At 42.8% G+C, this 23,649-nt stretch overlaps 1 protein-coding gene across 1 annotated transcript in view; it reads right to left on the bottom strand.

Moving 5' to 3' along the window:
- Nucleotides 1–23,649, bottom strand: part of TRPM1 (transient receptor potential cation channel subfamily M member 1) — a 112,338-nt gene that overhangs the window by 30,897 nt on the left and 57,792 nt on the right. The window contains exons 12-22 of the mRNA XM_047769204.1: nt 22,854–23,027; nt 21,285–21,419; nt 20,031–20,081; nt 17,130–17,270; nt 16,262–16,291; nt 12,688–12,980; nt 9,723–9,951; nt 3,918–4,040; nt 3,576–3,707; nt 2,453–2,581; nt 184–435 (exon numbers count right to left, since the gene is read on the bottom strand). Coding sequence (XP_047625160.1) covers nt 184–435; nt 2,453–2,581; nt 3,576–3,707; nt 3,918–4,040; nt 9,723–9,951; nt 12,688–12,980; nt 16,262–16,291; nt 17,130–17,270; nt 20,031–20,081; nt 21,285–21,419; nt 22,854–23,027 — 1,689 coding nt within the window. The remainder of the gene's footprint in view (nt 1–183; nt 436–2,452; nt 2,582–3,575; nt 3,708–3,917; nt 4,041–9,722; nt 9,952–12,687; nt 12,981–16,261; nt 16,292–17,129; nt 17,271–20,030; nt 20,082–21,284; nt 21,420–22,853; nt 23,028–23,649) is intronic.

Raw genomic sequence — 23,649 nt, 5'->3', positions numbered from 1 at the left:
ACTCATGTTTGTCAACTGGATTTAATTGTCAATATGTAGGAGAACTATGTCTCTTAAAGCAAAGAACATTACTTGTGAGAAACCAGCTGCAAAGGAAAGATCAAATGAAATGTAACAGATCTGGCTTCCAGTCCTGACCACAGCCCTGGTGTCTCCAGTCACTCAAGTGGGGTCGGCACTAACCATCTTTCCGATCATCATCACGTATGGCCCCAGATACTTGTTGACACCAAAGATGTCCAGGACACGGATGTACCAGAAGATGATATCCACACAGTAGATCACACGGCCATAGCCCATGTAAGGCTGCTTCTGTAGGCGAAGGATGGCTCCAATCATGAACATGGAAATGGCCACGAGGTCTGTGATGTTCCAGTACTCCTGAAGCCAGACTTTTATTTTCTGGCTGAGTTTACCCGGTTCTGACATGAGGATCTGAAAAAGAAACGCCGAAGAACAAAAAACAGGGGAGCTCGGTATTGCGAGCCTCGTCTTCTTGGAATCTTGGGATGATGGGACTTGGAGCAGCATTCCAGGGCATCTGTCCCCTTTCCTGCTGAAGACTTCCAAGCACTAATCACTTCAGGCAGCAAAAGATATCTAGAAAGGGAAATGCCACAGAATCCTCTGTATTCTAGATTCGGTGTTTCACAGACTCTCAGGAAATGCCTTCTAAATTATGTCCCTCTGGCTGTAATTAAAGAAGCTGCCTTTTGACTTCTTTTCTAATTCCCTGGACACGTGCCTGGGAGCCCATGTTCTGGAGTTAGTCCAGGAGGAAAACTCTAGAGTAGAGATAAACCTGTGTGGTCCCACAGAGGGGACAATCCGCTCAGAGGGGATGGCAGAATTGAGATAGGAAATGTTTGCCAAAATTCCTTTGTAACTCAGAGAGGAGAAGTGACAGGAAAGTTGAACTTGATTTTCTCCTACTTGAGCTATTATCCTTTCAAGATCACCACTGATTAAAAGGACACTTCCTCTGAGTAAAATTGAAAATATGTGACAAGCAGCACGTGTGGGCACACACAGAGCAAGCCCCGAGGATGCAGCTATGGTGTGCACTTGAGTGGGGGCCTTTAAAGGTGGTGCCCCTTTAGTTATAGAGACTCTGGTAGGTCCTGGGGACTCTGGGGGTGGGGTGGAGTGGGGGCTATTTATTGCCCAACACAAAAGGCATTCACTAGTTTAACAATTCAAGTACTCTGGCTGATGGCTGCTCCCTCCCTGTCACTGGTGGGGGAGCCCTTTGAGGGTAAAGAACAGTGTCTTACATATGGCTGACGCCCACTAAGACCACAGTGGCACTGGAGATGGTAGGAGTTGGGTTGTCACATTGTAGATTTGGCACTCTTGGTTTTCCTGGCTCTCATTATACTGACATCATCAGATTAGCTTTACTGGGAAGAAGTTCAGTGAAAGGGTCAGTAATGATTGCAAACTAATAATATTGGTTTTCTGTCAGCTGGAGAAAGAATATGAAATTCCCCTGTGTGCTTTTCTGTTATTTTTTTCCCTTGCACATAAGCTTTCCCTTTATAAGCTGATAGAATGTGTTAAAACGTGCAGATGATATTAGAAAGAAAAGTGCCTGGCCTATATTCCTCTGCTGCCTGCAGAGGTTGCCTGCTTAGAGTTCCATGTTAAAGTCCCCTGTGACATGACATGGTGTAGTTCTTTTTTGGACACTTAGTTGAAAATCCTGTTTCCGTTGTTTGCAGCAGATGACCTGGGAGCTTTTACCCGGTGGGTGGCCCAGACCCTATCTGCTGCAGACCCCGCCTTGCCTTTCTGCCCCCACCTGTAATAGGAGGGCCTTTTCCAGAGGTGCCTGTGGCTGGCTGATGTGGGTACAAAACTCTGCTTCCTTTGATCAAAGAGGGACAGACTCTAAGGTATTAAGTACACTCAGAGTCCCCTGCAAGATGAGGCCAGGGCCAGATTCCACCAAAGCCACACCTTGCTTAGCCCTGTCCTCTCTCCTAGCCTATCCATCCTGCTCCTTCTCTCTGCTCTTTCCAGAGCCCTCTTTTAAGAAACCACCTGCACAGGTGTAGGGAGGCTCAGCTAGAACAGTGTGGTCCACAGTCCTAAATTAAAGGAAAAGTGTCACTTCCTATGTCTGCCCATTTACTTTCAACTCCCAGAAAACAGCCAATATGTGTACCCCGTTCGAGTCATTGGGAACATTTCCTGCCACTTTTATAGGCACTCAGACTTGCTTTTGTAATGACTAAACGTCATTTTCTTTGCCTCACATTTTGATCTCCAAGTTTAAATTCAGTTGGAAGCAGAAGGCATGGAAGGGCATGGAATCCACTTGGGATTGGGACACCTTGAAAGAAAAGTTCCATGGCACTTGGGATCTACACGACATGTTTTTGCAATAAGGAGCTACACTGGAATTGAAGTCAACGGTTGGTGGGGCTAGGACAGGCCTTGGGAGCATCACCTCCCGAATTTTCTCCAAGGCCAGGCTCAGGATGTAGGAGATGACGATCCACTCCTGGAGGCAGGGCCAGCGCTCCATCCGCACCAGGATGACGTAATTGAACAGCAGTAGGTAACCCAGGTAGGATATCTGAAAGGCAGAAACCGTAACAGTGTCGGATCACATGAGCTGGAAAAAAGCACCAAAATGCAATGTTTTTCCCATAAGAAGCTGCATCTGGGAGTTCTCGTCCAGGCGCAGCAGAAACAAATCCGACTAGGAACTGTGAGGTTGCGGGTTTGATCCCTGGCCTCGCTCAGTGGGTTAAGGATCCGGCATTGCTGTGGTGTAGGTCGCAGACGAGGCTCGGATCTGGCGTTGCTGTGGATTTGGTGTAGGCCTTGCTCTCTGCATCCCCGGTCATCTTTGTTCATTGTTAAATGAAACCATGTTTCCCTAAGTTTATGTTACTAAAGAAATCTGCAAAATCCTTCATCTTAAGCAAGTGTGACTATTTTGCTTTATGAAATGATGTCTTTGGGACTAGGATGGCCATTTTTTCTGCATACATTTAAACACATGGCAAGATATTGGTCTAGATCCAATTTTAGCTGAAGATCTGTGTTAGTCCCAGCTTTGTTTTCATAATTCTTTGTGAGTGTGTGTTTTCATTTTTTTTTTTTTTTGGCCTCCCTGAGGTGTATGGAGTTCCTGGGCCAGGGATCCCGATCTAAGCTGCAGTCGTGACCTACGTCATAGCTATGGCAATGCCAGGTCCTTTAACTCACTGTGATAGCCAGGATTGAACCTGTGTCCTGGTGCTGCAGAGATGCTGCTGATCCTGTTGCACCACAGCAGGAAATCTGAAATTATTATTTTTTTTTTTGCCACACCCTGTAGCATGCGGAAGTTCTCCGGCCAGGGATCGAATCGGCACCACCGCAGTGACCTGGAGCTGTAGCAGTGACAACTTGGTATCCTTAACTGCTAGGCCACCAGGGAACTCCCATGTAATTCATTTTAAATCAGTGATTAAAACAAACAAACAAACAAACACTTTTTCAAGCCCATGACATTTTTCCCGACTCTAACAGATCTAAATGTCAAAACATGCTAAATGGCAAATGCTAAGGGGAGGCCTTACTGTGTAAAACCAGAACTTGACGATGGGAGCGTTGTAGAATTCACAGATCTTGGTCCCAATGGGGACGCTTCTTTGCTTTTTTTGTTCATTCTCCTCATCCCCTTTTCTGGAGCCAGCATCTGCATTTGTGTCCTAGAAAAAGAGCACAGCACATGGCAAGCAACTGCCAGGCGGGCAGGGCAACCTGCCCCACCCAATATTTAACAGACTGGCACCTTCTGAAATAATAGATGATCAAAATGTCCCCAGTGACTGCAATTTCTAAATTCATGGCAAGAGAAATCACAACCATTTTGAAAATGAGAGGAAATGGATACTTTTACGAGAAAGGGTGTCACTGACCATATTCTCCTCTTCTTTTTCTTTGCCGTCTTCGTTTTCCTTGGATGTTTGATATGAGAAATCATCAGATGTGCGAAATTCCAAAAACAAGATGGTGGGGGGGAGAAGAATCCCCATGATAACCTAGGTAACAAGCAAAGTGAATTTTCAAGCTATGGCAGCTCTTGACAATTTTCCCAGTATGGGTACAATTTTTAAATTATGACCTTCAGCATTATTCAGTAATCTAGCAGCTCTGGAATGCAGCTATCTCTCCTCTGATGTTCTATGGATTACTTGGTTTGGTGTATTGGTAGAATTGCAGATGATGAGATTTTTTTTTCTCCCCCTTTTTTGTCTGACCTGCAAGATATGGAGTTCCTGGGCCAGGGATCAAATCCAAACTGCAATTGTGACCTATGAGGCAGCTGTGGCAATGCCAGATACTTAACCCACTGTGCAGGGCCAGGGATTGGAATTTGTGTCCTGGCACTCCAGAGACGCCACCAATCCTGTTGCACCACAGTAGGAACTTTGACAATGACGAATTTAAGAACATCCACCAAAATTTTCTAGATGAGTAGCAAGCAGTATTGTGTGGAATCCTGAATTTAAAAGGGAAGATATTACACTGAGTTTTGAAGCAGATCAATTTTTAAAGTAAAATTTAATGGTATAAATAAATAAAATATAATGGTACCTCTAGTGAAGTAGCCCCAAAATATTTTATACGGAAATAACTTAGCTGTAAATGTGAATATATGGACAAAGAATTGGAAGATAAATGTGTCTTTTCTTTCTCATGAAAGAAAGACTTAATTTGGCTGAGTCTAGATAACAAAAGCAGGGCCAGCCTATAGACAGAAACCCTTGTAATTTTTTTTGGCAGAGCCTGTGGCATGCAGAAATTCTGGGGCCAGGGATCAAACCCTGACAATGCTGGATCTGTAACCTGCTGAACCACTAGGCAGCTCCAACCCTTGTCATTTTTACCAGCCCTGTGTTGTGTGTCTCCAATACTAACCTCTACTCCCAATGTTCAGTGCTCATTTTTAAAAAATTTCCCCTCAGCAACTAACTATTAAGAATAAAAGGGGAGGAGTTCCTGCTGTGGCGAAGTGGAAATGAACCTGACTAGTATCCATGAGGATGTGGGTTTGATCCCTGGCCTCGCTCAGTGGGTTAAGGATCTGGCTTTGCCTTGAGCTGTGGTGTGGGTCGCAGATGTGGCTCAGATCTGGTGTTGCTGTGGCTGTGGCGTAGGCCAGAAGCTGCATCTCCAATTCAACCCCTAGTCTGGGAACTTTCTTATGCCTTGGGTATGGCCCCACAAAAAAAAAAAAAAAAAAGGAATAAAAGAGAAGTTCACTTGCTCAGCAGATTTAGGATTCATGTTGTCACTGCTGAGGCTCTGGCTACAGCTGTTGCATGGGGTGATCCCTGGCCTGGGAACTTCCACATGCTTCAGGAGCAACCAAAAAGAAAAAACAAGAATAACACAAAAGAGCTATTTTTACCATATACTAAAAATTATATGACAAAATATCAATTATTAAAGCAGTATGGTACAGGTAGGTACACAAATAAACCAAACAATGGAGCAGAACAGAAGATTCAGAAAGAGATTCGAATATACATAGGTAATTTGCTTGTGATACAAATACCACTTCCAATTGTAGAAGTAAAGATGACTATTTAATAAATGGTATTGCAAAACTGGGTAATCATCTAGAAAATAATTAAGTTGGACACATATCTCACATATACACCAGAATAAATTTCATCTCAATCAAATATTTTATGAAAGAAAAAAATGGGGGGAGGGGGACAGACAGAAGATAAAACAACGAACAATAATCACATGAGAATTTTTGCATAAGTGGATGAATAAGAGAAGGCTTTTCTAATTATGCTTCCAAATCAAGAAGTAATCAAAACAAAAATCAATATGCTGGATACTTTAAAAAAATCAAAAACTTCTGCATAGCAAAAAAAAAAATGCCATAAACAAAGTAAAATACAACTCATGGGAAAATATATTTGTGGCTCATGTGACAGGCAAAGGGCTAGTCTTTTTAATTAGAAAGGATCTCTCAGAAGATGAGAGGAAAAATTCTAACAACCCCACAGAAAAATGGGCAAAAGCAGTGAACTTAGAAACATTTGTACTGACAGGAAAATATGCTCATCCTCACTCATAATAAGACACATTCAGGGGGCGTTCCCATCGTGGCACAGCAGAAATGAATCTGACTAGTGTCCATGAGGACACAAGTTTGATCCCTGGCATCATTCAATGGGTTAAGGATCTGGCACTGCCATGAGTTGTGGTGTGGGTCACAGATGTGGCTCAGATCTGGCATTGCTGTGGCTTGGGAACCTCCATGTGTGACCCTAAAAAAAAAAAAAGAAAGAAAGAAAGAAAAAGATACATTTAAAGAAACTACCCAGAGATCTTCTTTTTTACCACTATATTAGAAACATTCCAAAGTTTGCTCATACCCTGTAATGACAGGATTGTGGGAGACAAGACATTCCCCTACACTATTGGTGGAAGTCAAAATTGGGACGCTTCCCCTGAGGGACAACTATCAAAACTGCAGGTGCATATTCCCATTGGGTTACCAGTTCCACTCCTGGACGTTTTTAGAGCAGATACCTGAGACACAATATGTGTCCCGGAGCATTCACTGTGGCCATGTGTATAACATCACCAGGCAGGAGCGACCTCCACAGCCTCACTGAGGACTGGTGAGGTAAGCCCACCATCTATGATAAAGGAGGCCTGGGAAGTTGGGTGAGAATGAAGGAATGTTCTGTGTAATAACATGGAAAGAGTTCCCAGAGGAAGTGAAAACAGGAAGGTACAAAAAACTATTATGCCAACTCTTGAAAAAAAATTATTGAAGTACAGTTGATTTACAATGTTGTGTTAATTTCTGCTATATAGCAAAATGATTCAGCTATATGTATATTACACATATATTCTTTTTCGTACTCTTTTCATTATGGTTTATCACAGGATATTGATTAGAGTTTTCTATGCTATACAGTAAGACCTTGATATTGCCAACTCTTATGAAAAAGAAAAAAAAGTAGGATATTTATTGATAGTAACTTTATGAATAAAAGTACACAAAATTATACACAAAAAACAAATATCAGTAGTTGCCACTGGGTGGAAGAGGCCATATGGGGGCTAGGAGTTGGGAGGGAGACTTATCACTCGTACTTTTAAATAGTTTTAATTTTTCTTTTCTTTTTTTGTCTTTTGTCTTTTTAGGGCTGCACCCTCGGCTTATGGAGGTTCCCAGGCTACGGGTCTAATCGGAGCTACAGCTGCTAGCCTACGCCAGAGCCACAACAACGCCAGATCCAAGCCGTGTCTGCGACCTACACCACAGCTCATGGCAACGTCGGATCTTTAACCCACTAAGCGAGGCCAGGGATCGAACCCACAACCTCATAGTTCCTAGTGAGATTTGTTTCCCCTGCGCCATGATGGTAACTCTTTTTTTTTTTTTAGTTTTAATTTTTTAATATGTGCATATCATATTACCAATTCAAAGAATTAAATTTAAAAAAGAACAATCCAAAAATCCCTGCTTTAAAATAATTAGGTTTCTATGTTGCAAATTAAAGGTGCTTACAAGGAAATTTGATGCTTACAAATATTTATTCATTTTGGTAGACATTATACTTAAAAGAAGCATTAGGTAAAAAAAGAAGCGATATAAAAATATCACAGAATTTGAAGACAGCGCAAAAAAAGAATATGGACTATCACAGCGATTTTTTTCCTTTTGAAAACATGTTAAAATGACAATATTTTGTATATATGGATTTAAATAAACATGTTATTAATATTAATTTCAGGAGTTCCTGTTGTGGCTCAGTGGTAATGAACCAGACTAGTATCCATGAGAATCTGGGTTCGATCCCTGGCTTCACTCAGTGGGTTAAGGATCTGGCATTGCCTTGAGCTGTGGTGTAGGTCGAAGACTCAGCTCAGATCCCGCATTACTGTGGCTGTGGCGTAGGCCAGCAGCTACAGTTCCAATTAGACCCCTAGCCTGGGAACTTCCACATGCCACGAGTGAGGCCCTAAACACACACACACACACACACACACACACACACAAATTATTTTCAACTATTTCTTATTTTGCTTTCTGTAATGTATTTTAAAAACTTTTAATAATTATTAAAATTTTACTTTTGTAACTAGAAAGTTTGAAGTGACATCTGTGGCTTACTTTTTATTTCTCTTGCACAACTGCTGTAGATACTATAGTTGAATATTGCTCTTTAAAATTCTGGCATGATTTAGCAGCACTATTTATAATAGCCAAGACATAAAAACAATCTAAATGTCCATTGACAGAGGAATGAATAAAGAAGATGTGGTATTTACATACAATGGAATGTCACTCAGCCATAAAAAAAGAATGAAATAATGCCACTTGCAGCAACATGGATAGACTAGAGATGATCATGCTAAGTGAAGTAAGTCAGAAAGACAAGGACAAGCACCATATGATGTCACTTATACGTGGACTCTTAAAGTAAGACATAGGAGTTCCTGTTGTGGTGCAGTGGAAATGCATCTGACTAGGAATAATGAAGTTGTGGGTTCAATCCCTGGCCTCGGTTAGGGATCCAGCCGTGAGCTGTGGTGTAGGTTGAAGATGTGGCTCAGATCTGGCGTTGCTGTGGCTGTGGTGTAGGCCTGCAGCTGTCACTCTGATTAGACCTGGGAACTTCCATATGCCGCGGGTGTGGCCTTAAAAAGTAAAAAATAAAAAATAAAAAAATAAAAATAAAAAAATAAAATAAGACACAGATGAACTTATCTATTAAACAGAAAAAGACTCATAGACACAGTGAGCAGACTCGTAGTTGCCAAGGAGGAGGGAGGATTGGGGAAGGAAGAATTGGGAGTTTGAGATTGGCAGAGGTAAACAAATATATATAGGATGAATAAACAACAAGGTCCTACTGTATAGCACAGGGAACTCTATTCAATATCCTGTGATAAGCCATAATGGAAAAAATACAAAAAAGAATATATATGACTGAATCACTTCGCTGTATAGCAGAAATTAACACATTATAAATCAACTTTACTGCAATAAAAACAAATGAATAAATAAATAAGATAACATAGTAGTTAACAGTAGTAAACATCAGAGCTAAGATTTGGTCACAGGACAGTTTTCTTTTTTGGCTGTGCCCTTAGAAGATTCCCAGGCCAGGGATTGAACTCACACCATAGAAGTGACCTGAGCTGCAGAAGGGACAATGCTGGATTTTTCGTTCGCTACACTGCCAGAGAATTCCAGGACAATTTTCTATCCACTAAATCCTTTTCAAACCCTTTTATAACTTCATATTTTCTCATAAACCCCATTGTATGAAAACATTGCCAATTAAAACATCAGAGTTATAAGGGAATCAATAGAAATAGAGCTCAGGTGTCCACTTTAGTGGCAGGTGGGTGGTCCAGGGCTGCATGACTAGTTAGGGTGGACTCTAAGCCTGCAAGCCAGTCATGCTGTTGACTGGGCTCTAGCGTTAGACCACCGGGATTTGGGTGCCGGACCCATACCTTGCAGTTCAGATCTTGGGCAAGTCACTTAATCTTGGAACTTCAGGTTCTCCATCTGTAAGATAAGGATTGTCACAGTGTTCCCCTCCTGGGTTGTTCAGAGTAATGAATGAAATAATCCACAAGAAGTGCTTGGCTCAGCCAAGCAGAGTCAGAGCTCACAGGTGTCACTTGTCACTATACCGCCCTTACCTGCTGGACCTCCACATCACACGTACCTTCAGGCCAGGGTTTTTCCTCATCCTCAGCCTTCCCATCCACATGTCTGTCAGCAGCATCTGGCTGCAGGTGTGAGCGATGAAATCCCTGTGTTTGGCTGCAACGGCTAGTTTGAGGCAGGTTGAGTTACTCCAGTTTTTCAGCTCATAGGTCAGCAGTTTCATGGCAATCTGCTCATCATGCTTATAGGACTGGTCCAGGAGCTCCACAGCAAGCTGGCCAAAGTCTCTGCAGGAGAGAGTTGGAAGAGGGGTGAGGCTGCGGAGGCCACACACTCTTTTGTTAGAGAGGCGTGTATCATGGAACCACAAGACACAGTCAAGCTGAAGCTCCCAGGGATGTCTGCATGTGGAGGGCAGGGGCGACCAGGAGTGAGGGTCCACGCTCAGTGCTGACTGTTATTGCTGCAGATGGAGTTTTAGGTGGACCCCAAGTCTGTCCCTCAGGCTCAAGGGACAGAGCAAAGACAAAGTCCCTTCTCTCAAACATTCATGGAGCAGGGGCACAGATGGGAAAGATGGCAAAAGGGAGTTTAAAGACAGCACCTGTGAGGCTGAAAGAACAGTGGCATCCTTGTTGGAAGGGAGAGATGAACCTTGAAAGGGGACCCCAGGAGGGCTGGTTGCATAGGTAGGGTCTGCTTTTTTTCCCTTTTTTTATTATAGTTGATTTACAATGTTCTGTCAATTTCTGCTATACAGAAAAGTGACCCAGTCATACATATGTATGTACATTCTTTTTCTCACATTATCTTCCACTGTGTTCCATAACAAGTGACTAGATATAGTTCCCTGTGCTACACAGCATAATCTCATTGCTTATCCACTCCAAATGCAATAGTTTGCATCGATAGGGTCCGGTTTCTTGGGGGGTATTGGCCATACTGGTGTGTTCTGCATGCTTTTCACACATGTCTTTTTCAGTACAGGGGTAACGCATCACTAGTGTATGGTTCACAAGAATACTCAGTGCTGTGATGGAGACAAGGTCTAGATGCCAAGGAGACCCAGAGCAGGGAGGATTCAATTGCTGGGGGTGAGAGGCAGGTGATGGGAGTCGAGTGGTAGACGGAGAAGGTGAGGCAGCTGAATTGTGAACATAAGATGTATTTGCTTGCACACAACCCTGATTTAAGTGTTTAATGATAATCACAAACATCCCCTTTCCTTCAACATTTTGTGTGGATTGTGGTTAAGATGCAGCCCCATAGTGGCCACCCTGCTTTGTTTTGTTTTTTCATTTTACAGAATATTTGATGCCAGTTAAGAGTATGCAGGGGAATGCCTCCCTATTTATAGAGATGCTTGAATACTTGACATTTAAAAATCAGCTAGTGATTTTAGAAACCCAATCCAAAAGAAAAGCAATGTGCTTCACAAAACAAAGATGCTATATGTTGGCAGAGGGGCCTGTGTATGACTCAAGTTCATGTTTCTATAAAGTTGCACTGGGACTCCATGTAAGAGATTTGGAAGTTACCACTCCATCCTAACAACAAGCAAAAAGCTTAAAACATTCAAATACCTTTTCCAGATTCATCCAAGAATAAGGTCACAGGGCAAATGATTGTCCCCCAGACTGCAGAAAGAAGACACTAAGAATCACAGCTTACCAGAGCAGAAACCATGAGCACAAACCCTTGGAACCAGTCCCAGGTAGGAAAATGTGATCTGTAGTTGATGGATTGCTAGAGGTCCCATGAAGACAAGTCTGCAAGTTAATAACTCCTGGGGTGGGGGGCAGTCTTAGAGAAGTGAGTCCACACCTTTGTGAGTTTTATCTCCAGGAGCCTGACCAAGTTCTCATAGAGAAGATAGGAGAAACATTTCCTCAAGCTGCCATCTGGGGAAGGGGAATGGATCCATTCTGAAATAGTCCCAGAACATTCTGTTCTTAATAAGGCCTGACATTAGGGGAATCTAGCTAAGTAGAACCTAACCTATTGGTATTTTATCAGAGCCTTACTGAGTGTGTGTGTGGGGGGGGGAAATTCCAAACTCTAGCCCCTTACAGCCATCCTGTCCACCTAAGGGGGAGAAAGCCAGAGGTACTTGTGAAGGTGAAGTCCAAGGGTTTAGGTTCACTAAGGTTGTCCTCCTCTGAGTGTGTGCTTCTTTATGAAAATCTGTTTCATTGATTTTGCATTAAAATTGTGTTTCCAGACTCACTGACATAGAGAATAGACTTGAGGATGCAAAGGGAGGAAGGGAGGGAGTGGGATGGATGGGGAATTTGGGGTTAGTAGATGCAAACTATTCTATTTAGAATAGATAAGCAATAACGTCCTACTGTATAGCATAGGGAAATATATCCCATCTCTTGGGATAGAACATGATGGGAGATAGTATAAGAAAGTGCATGTATATACATGTATGACTAGGTCACTTTTGCTGTACAGCAGAAGTTGGCACAACATTGTAAATCAACTATACTTTAATTAAAAAAAAAATAAGCAGAGTTCCCATCATAGCTCAGGGGTAACGAACTTGACTAGTATCCATAAGGACGTGGGTTTAATCCCTGGCCTTGCTCAGTGGGTTAAGGGTCCAGCATTGCCATGAGCTGTGGTGTAGGTCACAGACAAGTCTCGGATCCTGTGTTGCTGTGGCTGTGGTGTAGGCCAGCAGCTGCAGCGGCAATTCAAACCCTAGCCTGGGAATTTCCATATGCTGCAGATGCAGCCCTAAAAAGACCAAAAAAAAAAAAAAAAGAGAGAGAGAACTTTTAAAAAAAAATTGTTTCCATAGTTTGCACCAGAAGGTAGTGGACAAAAACAGTGAAAGTCCAGAAACACGTCAAAGAGACAGAAGGAAGCATATTGACATGATGGACCAAGCAATTTACAAACAAGCTTTAGCCTTGAATGGACTTAAGTGAGAAATACATTTGCTGTTGTTGCCTGCAAGGGGACAGGACTTAGGACAATCATCTCTCCTGGTTCTCAGGTTCCCTCCAGACACTAACTTGGAGTTGTTGTCCAGGTCCTGGGAGATGTCGTCCACCAGCTCACTCTCAGAGGACTCGTGGGCCATGGACTTGTAGAGCTTGCAGGCCACCAGGGCCTTGGCCATGCTTTCCTCCCCTCGCTGCCAGAGGAAAACTGCCATTTTCTGGCGTTTCATCAGCACGGCCCACACCATCAGCTCGTGGAAGGGGTACTGAAATCGACTCACAGCAGGGTCATCCACATCAATGTCGATCTCTTCCTCCTTTTTCTTCTTCTTTTTTTTCTTCCCTTTAGCTGGAGGCTCGTCATCCTAAGGGAAGAGAAGCACATTTCCCATGATTCTGCCACAAATGCGCAGCCAAGGGTTTCAAGACCACTGGAAAAAAGAACACCTCTTTGTCTAAAGGAATAAAGACTCCTTAAGTACCTCTGTGGTTTCCACTCAGTATATTAATTCTTTTGAAAAGATGCATGTTTATTATGAGACGTAAACCATTAAAACCAAATGAGCTTAAAAGGCATACTACTGTTTGAAGACTTTATATCCCTAGATTGGTGCTTTTTTTTTTTTCCAGAAGCTTCCAACAATTGAAGAGATGCTGCAAAACTAAGACAGAGAAAACACTTAAATATGAATTACACCATGGGAGAGCTAAAGCCCACAACCAGTTTCCTTAGGGAAATCTTCAAGTCATCAATACTGGTTTGTCAGACATAGCTGAACAAGAGATTAATAGGTAAAATGTAAAAGGGGATGGAGAAAAATGTCTTAGGTTTCCCTATCAGTGCTTTAAGGAAGCAAACATTCCATTTTGAGTGAGCTTTGTCTTTTGGTGGATGTGCTATAAATGGAAGGCCTGTGTTTCCCATTTCCTAAAGGGATTATGAGATACCATTCTGAAAGTGAAGCAGGATCCAAAAGGAAGGCATGGCATGACTGGGAGATTTGGGGGTGAAACTTGGGCGTGGCAAGAAAAATATGGGGCTTTGACTATTCCAGGCTAAGACCTCAGTACCCAGTGGAATAAGAGAAATGGATATTTGCTCTTTTGCAAAGAGCTTTCTCATCAATGATTTACTTCGATTCTTACTGAGAGGTTGTGAATTCCTTCCATTCCCTTAGATGAGGAAGTTGTGGCCCAAAGTCTGAATAACTTGCCCACATTCACACAGCCGGAGTGGCTGGGCTGGGGGGACACTGGCTCTCCAATTCCTATCACATGTTGTTCATGACTAACCCAAGTTTTACAAGCTCATTATGAGTTGTTAATAACATTTTTATTGAAACTATCATATTTTGCCTTACATTTAAATATTTTTGTTCTGATTTTATAATTTGTCCTAGTAAAACTATAGTTTCAGTAATTTAGGGAAGGTTGATCTATGTAGGTCAAAAACTGACATTGTAGAAATTAAAAAATAAACAGCTTTGCTTTCAAGAATACATCAAATCAAATAAAAATCCACTAAGGACTAATGAAATGTTGTAAAACAAAAACACTTTTAAGCCTATCTTTCAGTAGTATATTATTAAAATACTAATTGTTTGCAAATTCTCTTAAAATAATTTTAAAACTGGAGTTCTACTGTGGCTCAGTGGGCTAAGGATCCAGTGTTGTCACTGCAGTGGCTTGGGTTCAATCCCTGGCCCAGGAAGTCACACATGCTATGGGTGGAGGCCAAAAAAAAGAAAAAGAAAAAGAAAAAAAACACAGACCAAAACAAAATGAAACAAAACAAAATAATTTTAAGATTTCTGGAGAAATAATTTAACCAACAAGGGATTAATTTCCCTAAAATACAAGAAATGGCACAAATCAACAAGAAAAAGGAAACAGCTCATTAAAACAAAAAGATCTATGAACCCGAAATTAAGAAGAAATTGACACTTCCACAATAACAGTAAGAGTCTTTGAACACACCTCACTTAGAAATTAACTTGAAAAATTAGTAATATAGAATCAAACTGAATAATAAAATTGCCGAGTTTGATCTGACTTGTATATGAATTGTATATGAGAGAAACCTATGAATTGTAGCCAACAAACTGAGAATACACATTTGTTTCCAACACACATGGGTCATTAACAGAAATCCACCTGGCATTATCCCCCAATTCTTTTCATATTTTCTACCTCAACAAATTCCAGATATTAGAAATCATGTAGTTTACATTCAAGGAATAAAATTAGAGATCAACAAGAGTAGGATGACAACGACAACAAAATCTGTATCTGGAAGATTTAAAATACACTTAAAAATAGCTCTTGGGTTAAAGAGGAAATTATAAACTATTTAGAAATGAATGGCAATGAAAGTTCTACTTACCCAAACTTGTGGGATACCATGAAAACAATGCTCATTCATTTATTGAAATAGAAAGAGATTGAAAATGGGCAAACTTCACTTTCAAACTGAGTCAATAAAAATAATACTTTGCAGTTCCATATAAAGAATATGGGAAGAATGAATAAAAATAAAAGATATTAATAAAATAGAAAACAGAAGAAAGTTGCTTAATAAAGCAAAAATACCCATCAAACTGAAGGCGAGTATGATTAAGAAAAAAAAGAAAGAAGATATAAATATAAAAAAAAACTGAAAAAAGAAATGGCAAGCAACTAAAGATATTGAGGAGATTGAAAAAAATAGAATCTTATATAAAAATTAGAACATAATATATTATATAAAATTAGAACTTGAAAGTCTAGATGAAGTACATTGTTTTCTAGGAAAATATAATTGACCAAAGTTGACTCTAGAAAATAGAAAGGCTCAATGAACTCATATTGTAAATATTATTACAAAGATAGTAAAAAATATACCCCTAAAAACAGGACTGGGACCAGGCTATTTTACAGGAGAATCCCACCAAACCTTCACTCAGTAGATAAACCCAACATGATATAGTGATCTGAGAGAATATGGAGTTAATAGAAAGCTGCAAATTGTAACCCTTCTAGTTATGAAGGTTGGCCTCAACTGTGAACACAGAATGAAACCTTCTACTGTGAATCCATATAGAAAGTGGGGTGCTCTTTGACTCATGAATTTATTTGAGAAGAGTCTTCACAATAGTCAGTCTTAATATTCTGTTATGATATTCCTTCCACTCATATGTTTTCATGCCTATTGGTTTGTTCTTAAGTTTCCTTGTTAAGGTTATTTCTGGATACTTTTGTCCTACTATGAGGGAATTTTGGTGATTTTCCTGGGCTTTCTAAAGACAAAATATTTTTGCCAATAATAATTTTCTCCCCTTTTTATGAATTCTTCCTTTATTTTTTCATGTTGTGCAATTTCCAGAATGTTTTTAAAAACCGTGGGGATAACGATGATGTCAACAATAATGGGTGTGCTTGACTTGATTTTAATTAAAATGAATTGGATGGCTCTTACCTTTTTAAAAAAAATGTTCATGATCTTTTTATATTATTTGACTAAATCAAGTACATTTTGGTATGTGGTGTGGCAGATTTATTCATGGAAAACCAGCCCATTCCATTTTATGTTAAATAAGTACAAAATGAAGAGGGCTACATGTCTTTGACCACGATATCATAAAGCCATTGGAAAAAAAATCTGACTTACTTCCATTCCCAGAAGTTTAAGAGCTTTAGGCTGCATAATGAAAGAAGAGAAAAAAAGTCAGTGGAATCAGATGTTATAATACTGAGTTGACATTAGTAATACTGTTAGTGGCTATAATAATAACTTAAAAGTACTTTGAATTGTTAACAACTAAGCACACTATCCAAGGAAAGGAAATGCTTTAATGAGGAATCTCTGCTTCTTATGAGCCCAGGTCAGGGGAGGAGAGAGATGTGCAGACATGTGACCCTCATTCCAGGTGGAACCAGAGAAGTTCACTCACAGAAATGCAGGAGTCATGGGGCTCTGAGTGGGGGCGAGGGGTGGGCTTCATGGAAGATCTCACATATGAGTTGGGCTTGTGATACACACAGGGTTTTGGTGGGGGAAGACATGGCTGATATTAATACAGTTCAATTCTGCCAGAGGGACACGGTTTCCCACAACAGGGTGGGGTCAGCAGGGAGAGTGCCTTAGATGCTGTAATGAACTTGACAGAGGGTCTTCAGGCAGTGGGGAGCCTTGGGAATTTTTGAGCAGGAAGTGCTCTGTTGGGTCCCTGGTTTTGGAAGACCCCAGCAGTGGGATAGATGGGAGAGGGCACAGACAAGGGAGCTCAGGAGGAAACAACCAGGACAAAGGATGGGGGCAGATGCAAGTGATGGGCTGTGCAGCTCAATGTGCTGAGGGATGGAGGCAAGTGGGGAAGCCTGGGTGTCCGGGAGACATGAGGCCTCATACTGCAGGAGGACAGGCAAGGGTGCTTGGGGATGGGGCAATGAGCTCGGCTTTTAACAGGCTGAGTTATTGGAAAGGACCACATATGACTCTGGAAAGCACAGAACACCATGTATGTGTTGAGTTCTACCCTCTTGGGTCCAAACAAGTTGTTGTAAAGAGTCCGGAAGCTCTTGCGGGTATAGTTGCAACGGTAGGCGCCTCCCATGAGGTACTCCAGCACAAGCCCAATGTCTATGAGGCTGATGTGGTAATCTGGTGGTAGGTTGCCCTGTAAAAAAGAAGCTGGATCTCAGGCCCTCAGAATTTGTACCTGCAGGGTGGACTTCATCACACACCTCAGCATTGTGGTCATTCTGGCCTCTGATGTAGGAGTTAAGTGTAACCAACGGGACATTAAACAATCTTCAGTCTATTACCCTAGGATTGAGGGAGACAGGGATAAGCCAAGTTTTAGAGAATGGATTAAATTTCTCAAGAAGAAGAGGTAGAAACCCATCAGGCTGTAGCAGGCTGGGGGTGGAGGAGGACCAGGCTAGCCTGCGGGCTTGGACAGAATGTTTACAGATGTATGGGTAAACTTAAAGGAAGATGGGGTATAGAGTTCCCATTGTGGCTCAGTAGTTAACGTACCTAACTAGTATCCATGAGGATGTGTATTTGATCCCTGGCCTTGCTCAGTGGGTTAAGGATCTGGCGTTGCCATGAGCTGTGGTACAGGTCACAGTCGCAGCTCAGATCTGGCGTTGCTGTGATTGTGGTGTAGGTCGGCAGCTGCAGCTCCATTTTGACTCCCAGCCTTGGTACCTCCATATGCCACAAGTGTGGCCCTAAATAGGCAAAAGACAAAAGACCAAAAAAAAAAAAAAAAAAAAAGGAAGATGGGGTAGCTGGTGGAGACTTCCTTTGAAAGAGTAAGTTAGTTTTGTTGAGAAGTCCTTTGATAGATGCTTGTAGGGGAGGAGTTGGGTTCAGAAGTGGGCTAGTGGGCTGGCATCCTGATTTTCTGCAGAAGGAGGAAGTGACCAGTATGACTGGTAGGAGGACTCCATGGAAGGCAGTGGGAGGACAGAATACCCCTGGGGCTGGGACTTTTCTAGTGAAACCACCACACAGTGTTCCATGTCTTTCTGGGGCTCCCCTTAGATTTCAGTGAGAACACAAATGCTACAAACTACTGATGTGACTGGGACTGGGGAAGGGGCAGAATTCCACTGCAGAAGGGAAGAGGGTGTGCTGAGATAAAGGCAGTGTGTGGGCAGAGAAGGACATTCAGGCATCTGGAAGTCATTCACATGCTCAGCCAACTGGCTTATCCAGAAGGCAGAACTGATTGGTCCATTATAAGTGTCTTATGCTACATGCTATTTACTGCTTGATAAATTTCCTACAGCTGGAATGATGGTAGAGATCTGGGGTCCATCCCATGGCGATGATACTTTTTAAATGCCCTCCCTTTGCATCAGGACAAAATCCTTTGCTCAGGCATTGCCCCTCTGCTCAGTCCCTAACATGATTCTTGATCGAGTTCAGGGTTCCATGAGGGGATAAGGAACACTTAGCTGTTTAAGGAGCTTGCAGTTTCGGGGCAGAAGGGCCAAGCCGTTAATAGCCTCATGCAACAGCATCTACAGGCCCTCACTGTCCTGGGTGGCCAATTGGGAAGGTGAGAAAGGGCGACACTGGGTAGGTAGGAGTGAGCAGAGCAGGGGTGCAGGGTACAAGGGGGAAAACACTGTAGACAGGACCAGGGCATGGCCCTGGGACAGAACACGTGGGCATCTGGTTTGTATCCTGCGTGGTGGGAACTCAACATGCTAAGTGGGTGCCAGTTTCCTAGAAGGAGCTGGGGCTTCATGAGATGTGAAGGATTTTCCCCGTGTCTCTGAAGGGTGGGAGGGAAGATTGTTGAGGCCATTTAGGTGAGATGTGGTTGCGTCTGAACTTGAGTAGCTGTGGCTTTTGAATGTGAGCAGTCCCTAATCAAAGAAACCTGGGAAATCAAGAAACAAGGGCACTGGATCCCTCTTGGTTCCCAGATCCACAGAGTCTTCTCTGAGCCAATGAATGCTGAAGTAAAAGCCACATTCTCCTGTTATTAGAATCAGACATTTATGTGAAGTATGGCCTGGCGATCTGGGACTCTGAAGGCCCTGCTCCCTCCTTTGAGTAATTTCCTCCTGCCCAGAACATGAATACTTGCTCTGCAAACTGCCTGCCAGGGACTACATTCTGGCAGAATGAATCATCCTGTGTTAACCCAGTCTGATCCTCCAGCCTGTGGTGACAGGACCCAAGAAACGCCAGGGTGGAACAGGAAGCCGACAAGATCCTACAAGAACGCAAGCTGGAAGTCACTAGCCGTGCTGCAAAGCGGAGAAGGCACCCATCACCTACTAAGGAGGAAACAGAAAGGGCCAAGAACAACTGCTTCACTTCACAGAACACGCAGAGTGACACGAGGCCTGTCCTGCTAGGACTTCTAGGAAGAGGCACGGTGAGGGGCAGCTCTTAAACATGCAGAGCACGGAGGCCCTGGGCAGCAGTAAGGAGCCTGTCTCCTGGCTGGTGCCCCTGCTTGGGTAACGGTGCCAGCCCTCAATCAAATAGTCATCCAGCGCAAGCCCACTGTATGAGAAATGAAAATAGCACTTAAAGGAGATTAAATTTTTTTAAAGTGAACTCTTTACGGAGAAAGGAATTCATGATTTTTTAATGCCTCTAAGGGGACAACACATTTGGACATTTAAAAATTGCTTAAAAAAGTATCTTATTGAAAGATGTCCAGTTTGGGGTTAGCAGATGCAAAGTATTGCATTCGGAGTGGATAAACAATGAGGTCCTGCTGTATAGCACAGGAGACTATATCCAATCACTTGTTATAGAATGTAGTAGATAATATGAGAAAAAGATATAAAACTGGGTCATTTCACTGTACAGCAGAAATTGATAGAACATTATAAATCAACTATAATAAAAAATTAAAAAATAAAGATGTCCATAGGTAAAGGACTGTAAAACCAAGACTGACCTTTTTGACATCTCTCACCAGCAAATGAAGTGTGTTTGGTGGACCCAGTCTCTGAAAGAGAAGCATTCAGCTATAGTGAATATGTTTTTCTCTTCAACTCTTGGAGCAAAATTCAACTCTTTGTAAAATTAATGAATTGTGAGAGTTGGGAGGTCACCCACTGTCAGCCTGTTTCTATTATGAGACAGGACTGGTCATGGGTAGGAAGTATCCCGCATGTTCTAAAATATGTTTTTATCTAATTATATTATAGTATTTACTTATTTATTTTTGGCCGCACCCACGGCATGCAGAAGTTCTTGAGCCAGAGGTTGAACCTTTGCCACTGCAGTAACCAGAGCCATGGCAGTGATAATGCCAGATCCTTAACCCAATGAGCCACCAGGGAACTCCTTGAATTATTTTAAAGAGCATCTTATGAGGTACAATATTGTTTTAAAAGTTCACCAAGTTTTAGCAAGCAACCACCCAGGACCACTTTGGCTACTTAAAATATTAGAATGGGGAAGGAGGAGTTCCAGTCGTGGCACAGTGGAAACAAATCTGACTAGGAAACATGAGGTTGTGGGTTCGTAAGGATCCGGCATTTCTGTGAGCTGTGGTGTAGGTCACAGACACGGCTCGGATCTGGTGTTGCTGTGGCTGTGGTGTAGGCTTGGCAGCTGTAGCTCGGATTAGACGCCTAGCCTGGGAACCTCCACATGCCGTGGGTGTGGCCCTAAAAAAAAAAAAAAAAAAAAGAAGAAGAAGAATGGGGAAGGAAAAGTAAATTCTCAAGATTCACATTGCAATAATAATACAGGCCAGGATGATTTCATCTAAATACTTCCATTTTAATGGCAGGAGCTCCTTGCTGTGCAGACTCAGTTTTACATTTTTCACTGAAGTCTCCTAAAAAGTGGGAGTCCCCAGGAACAAAGGAGGCCCACCCTGGGAAATTTTCACTCCTCTAATGACTCGGGGAACTGGACTCTTTCTTTATATAAGCTAGCCCCTTGTGGACCACCCCCCGATAGCTGAGTTAATACTACAGATGGGATGGCTGGTAGCCTGGCAGAGGTTGTGAGGCTGGGGCCCTCCACCAGGCACGTGGCAGATGAGAGCAGTCACCTGTGAAACAAAGGCGCTGCAGCTGAAGCCTGTGTTCTGATGGGGATGCTCTTCTGAGTGCATTTCTGCATCACATGCACACTTGGTAAGCATATACTGAAGGCTAGCTCCACTCCACCCACTCCCCGCTTCTGGAATACTCACTGTGTTATAAAGCTCTTCCAGCCTTGGGATGGTGAGAAAATGTTGCATGTTGACTCCATTTTCAATTAGGAGTTTCACAAAGTCCACACGGTCTAAGACCAGTGCATCCAGCATGGCCTGTTCCAGAGCATTCACCTGTGCGAGCCCAGCACAGTGGCATGAGTACAGGGCAGGGGGATCCTGGGAGCTCTTGAAAGGCATCTTCCCACGCCTGACATAGAGCATCCTGAAGGAGGCTCTCTTTGCCCTTTGTTGTGAGTAACCATGCCCCATTGCCCCTCTTCTTCCTTTTCCATTTGTCCCTATGTGTCTTATCCAACCATCAAAGTTTGAAAGATTTCCTAGTCACTTGTGATGGAACATTATGGAGGATAATGTGAGAAAAAGAATGTGTATGTATATATTCGACTGGGTCACTTTGCTGTAGGGCAGAAATTGACAGAACATTGTAAATCAACCAAAAAAAAAAAAAAAAGAAAGAAAAAAGAAAAAGAAACCAGAAATAAATCTGATGCAATTATTAAAAAAAAAATTTGAAAGATTTCAAAGTGAAAAGGATTCAAAATGACAGCCAAATTGGTATTGCTCTCCAGTGTCCAGGTTTTTTTTTTTTTATTACTATTACTCAAAATAGAGTTGATTGGGAGTTTTCTGGTGGCCTTGCATTGTCACTGCTATGGCTCAGATTATAGGTTCGATCCCTAACCCAGGAACTTCCATATGTCATGGATACAGCAAAAAAAAGAAAAAGAAAAAAAAAAGAAAAAGAAAAAAAAAGAATTGTAACATGAACATGAGAAAGAAAAACCATGTAAGTTGTAGCCTTCTTTTCAAAATAAAATTGCAATCAGTACGTGAATCTCCAAACTCCCATCTCCAATTTTTTTTTTTTGGAGGTGGTAGATTATAACATCTTATATACTATTAATTATCATTTATGTCTCTGCCCTTTAACAATGGTGGAAATGACCACACTCAGTGTAATGTGGCATTTTGCATGAGAGAGATTATTTCCTTGATTGAGAATTCCCGTGGGCACACCGCGTGCTACCAGGGTGAGTGACTGTAATGATGCCAGTCACGTCAGTGCACAGGCCCAGTGCCCTGTCCTGCTGTGTCCTGACAGCAGCCAGGCGGGAACCAGGGGTGATGAGTGGCCCAGCCTCCAGCCCAGCGGACTACAGTTACCCCCACACCCCAATCACAGGCTCTGCCTTTTGTTCTCGAACTGCATTTATTCAGTAATGCTTGGTTCGTTTCCCATTTTACCACGAAGCAAGCATCTGTGTGTCTGCCAGGCAGAGAGAGCCACTGTTGGGCAAGGTGGCCTGGGCCTCCCTTCTGAGTGATTTCATTCTCTTCCACAGCAGGAATGTTTGCTGTTTGTGACACCCTGACAGCCACTTGAAATACTGACACTATCCCATCAGCTTGCCCACTGCCTCATGGGCTCGGGGCCCTGAGTGGGGCCATAGCAAAGGGAGTAGGAATGGCTTCTTTCCCTGAAGAAGGAGGATGGGCTCCAAGGTCCTCAAGCGCCCATGAAGGAAGTGGAGATGTCCCACATACCCAGTTCAGCAGCTCCAGCTTTCGGGGGTCGGTTTCTTCCTCCGCCTCCTCCTTCACCTTCCCTTTCTTCTTGCCTTTGCCTTTTCCTCTGCCCCCTTTGGTGGTCGCTGTGGGAGGCTTCTTCTCCTTCTCCATGGCCTTACTATCCGTTGGGGGGGCCAGACTTCCCAAGGGCTGCAGTCCACAGCAATTGGAGTTAGGAAAGGAATTAAAGCCACCCCATGTCCCAGAATAAGCGCATGGACCTTCCCTCCCTTCTGCACGCTCATGCACAGGCACTCACACACAGGGTTACACGTGCATACACACTCATGCAAACATGAGTATACATGCACAGACATGCATGCAGGCACACAGAGGCACATGTATTTGTAAAGTCATGAGCACTCATATGCACACCACACTCAGTTGTCACAGGCCAGGTGTCTGACGAAGGTGCTGATCTCGTGACCTCCTCTTACTTATGTGCTTGACCAAGTGCAATCGTGTACTTAAAGTGGCTGTCATTTTCACTGAAGTGTGTTTTTACCCAAAGGAAAGGATGCTGGGAGGTAAGTTCAAAGGCACAAAGAGAAGTGCCTGCAGCTTCCCATGGAGACAGGAGAAAACCATGGTATGTAGATGGTGGGTAGAGGTCTCCTGGAGGCACCCAGCATGGTGACAGCTGGATGGTCAAGGCGAGATGGTGCTGTACTCAGAAGGACCTGGTCTCTTGGGGATCAGGGGAAATGTGGTGCTGGTGCAGACCCTGAGATATGAAATGACCTCGAACCCCCGGCTGCTGTCCTATCTTGCC

The sequence above is a fragment of the Phacochoerus africanus genome, chromosome 2, assembly GCF_016906955.1.
Source record: "Phacochoerus africanus isolate WHEZ1 chromosome 2, ROS_Pafr_v1, whole genome shotgun sequence".
Lineage (NCBI taxonomy): Eukaryota > Metazoa > Chordata > Mammalia > Artiodactyla > Suidae > Phacochoerus > Phacochoerus africanus.
The sequence above is the reverse complement of the archived record's forward strand: the minus strand, read 5'-3'. Positions and strand labels throughout refer to the sequence as shown.